General features: G+C 57.3%; 1 protein-coding gene across 1 annotated transcript; it reads right to left on the reverse strand.

Moving 5' to 3' along the window:
• Positions 1-30: 30 nt before the first annotated feature.
• LOC113980905 (serine/threonine-protein kinase WNK3-like) lies at positions 31-2344 on the reverse strand (the record flags this gene model as incomplete). The annotated part of the gene is made up of 4 exons (XM_027708125.1): positions 2329-2344; positions 1227-1399; positions 930-1150; positions 31-188 (listed from the first exon to the last, which is right to left on the reverse strand). Coding segments are annotated over exons 2-4 (501 nt in total), but the record flags the coding sequence as incomplete, so codon positions are not given.
• Between the last annotated feature and the right edge of the window lie 40 nt (positions 2345-2384).

The following is a 2384-nucleotide window of genomic DNA, read 5'->3' on the forward strand; positions in this document are numbered from 1 at the left end:
GGGGGGGTTCAGGGATCTCAGGGGTCTCACACTGGTGACTTTTCTGTAGATCTGGGCGGCGTTGTGGCACTCAGAGTAGGGGTACTCGGAGGTGCCCATCTCCAGCAGGCACATCCCGAAGGCGTAAACGTCCACGGACTCGTCGTAACGCTCCTCGTACATCTCGGGGGCCATGAACTCGGGGGTCCCTGCGGCGGCAGGGGGGCGTCAGGACCCCTGGCCGGGTCCCAGGAGGTCCTGGGGGTCCCAGGTGGTCAGGACCCCTGAGGGTGGTCCTGGAGGACCCCAGGTGGTGGTCCTGGGGGTCCCCAGGGGGGTCTCAGGGTGGTCTTTGGTGGGTCCCAGGCACCTAGGACCCCAGGGGGGGAGGCCTGGGGGGTCCCAGGGTGGTCCTGGGGGGTCCTGAGGTTCCCAGGGTGGTCCTGGATGTCCCAGGATGTTCCCAGGGTGATCCTAGGGTGGTCCCAGTTGATCCCAGGGTGGTCCCAGGATGTCCCAGGATGGTCCCAGGTGTCCCCATGGTGGTCCCAGGATGGTCCCAGGATGATCCCACGTGTCCCCATGGTGGTCCCAGGATGTTCCCATGGTGGTCCCAGGAGTTCCCTGGATGGTCCCAGGTGTCCCCATGGTGGTCCCAGGATGATCCCACGTGTCCCCATGGTGGTCCCAGGATGTCCCAGGATGTTCCCATGGTGGTCCCAGGATGATCCCAGGTGTCCCCATGGTGATCCCAGGATGTCCCAGGATGATCCCAGGTGTCCCCATGCTGGTCCCAGGATGTCCCAGGTGTCCCCATGCTGGTCCCAGGATGTTCCCATGCTGGTCCCAGGATGTTCCCAGGTGTCCCCATGCTGGTCCCAGGATGTCCCAGGAGTTCCCTGGATGGTCCCAGGTGTCCCCAGGCTGGTCCCCGGCGTCCCCGCGCTCACCGATGACGCTCTTGGCGAAGGAGGTCCTCATGAGCGTGGCCAGCCCCAGGTCCCCGATCTTGACGGAGCCGGTGGGGCCGGTGATGAAGATGTTGTCGCACTTGAGGTCGCGGTGGATGATGGGGGGGGTCCTGGTGTGCAGGAACTGCAGCCCCTTCAGGATCTGGCGGCACCAGCTCCGCAGCACCTTGGGCTTCATCACCTTGAACCTCTTCAGGTACCTGGGGGGGGACGGGTGAGCCCTCTGTGACCCCCCCAGGCCCCCTGTGGCCCCCCAGTCGCCCCGGCCCCGCTCACGTCTTGAGGGTGCCCGAGGTCATGAGCTCGGTGACGAGGACGATGCATTTCTTGCCCCTCAGCGTCGACTCCCAGGAGTCGTAGAACCGGACGATGTTCGGGTGCTGGAGCCCCTTGAGCATCTCGGCCTCCTCCTTGAAGCGCTGCTGCTCCGCCTTGGTCAGCTTCCGGTCCTGGGGGGAAGGCTGGAGTGTCATCTTCATCATCGTCATCGTCACCACCATCATCGTTATCACCATTGTCATCATCATCATCATCATCATCATCATCATCATCATCATCAGTGTTGTCATTGTCAGCACCATCATTGTCATCATCATCGTCATTGTCAGCACTGTCATTATCACCATTGTCATTGTCATCATTGTCATCATCGTCATTGTCATCGTTGTCATTGCCATTGTCATCATCATTGTCATCGTCATCATTATCACCCCCATCACCATTATCATCATTACCACCATCACCATCATCATCATTGTCATCATTGTCACAGTCATCATCATTGTCCATCATCACTGTCATCGTCATCATCTTCATTGTCACTGTCATCATCGTTGTCGTCACCATCATCACCTTTGTCATCATCATCATCATTGTCATTGACAGCATTGTCATTGTCATCATTGTCATTATCATTATAACCATTGTCATCATCGTCATCATCCATCATTGTTATCGTCGTCATCCTCATCGTTGTCATCGTTGTACTCGTTACCACCATCATCGTCATCATCATTGTCACTGTCATCATCATCAGCAGCATTGTCCAATTCCAGTATCATCATCATCTCCAAACTCCGAGGAGATTGTCATCATCATCACAATCATCATCATCATCATCATCATCATCACAATCATCATCATCATCCCCAAATTTCAGAGTCATCATTATCATTGTCGTCATCATCATCACTGTCACCCAACTCTGGTATCATCATCATCATCATCATCATCATCATCATCATCATCATCAATTTTGGGCCATTCCCACACCAGTTCCCACCCCCACCCACATCCCTGTGTCCCCCCCAGTTTGGGTCTCACTTGGAGCTCACACCAGGCCCCCCCATGTCCCCCCCATGTCCCCCCTGGGTCTCACCTGGAGCTCACACCAGGCCCCCCCAAGTCCCCCCCCCACCCCCCCGCCCCCGGCGC

This window comes from Neopelma chrysocephalum, unplaced genomic scaffold, assembly GCF_003984885.1.
Source record: "Neopelma chrysocephalum unplaced genomic scaffold, ASM398488v2 Primary Assembly neopelma1_95575, whole genome shotgun sequence".
Lineage (NCBI taxonomy): Eukaryota > Metazoa > Chordata > Aves > Passeriformes > Pipridae > Neopelma > Neopelma chrysocephalum.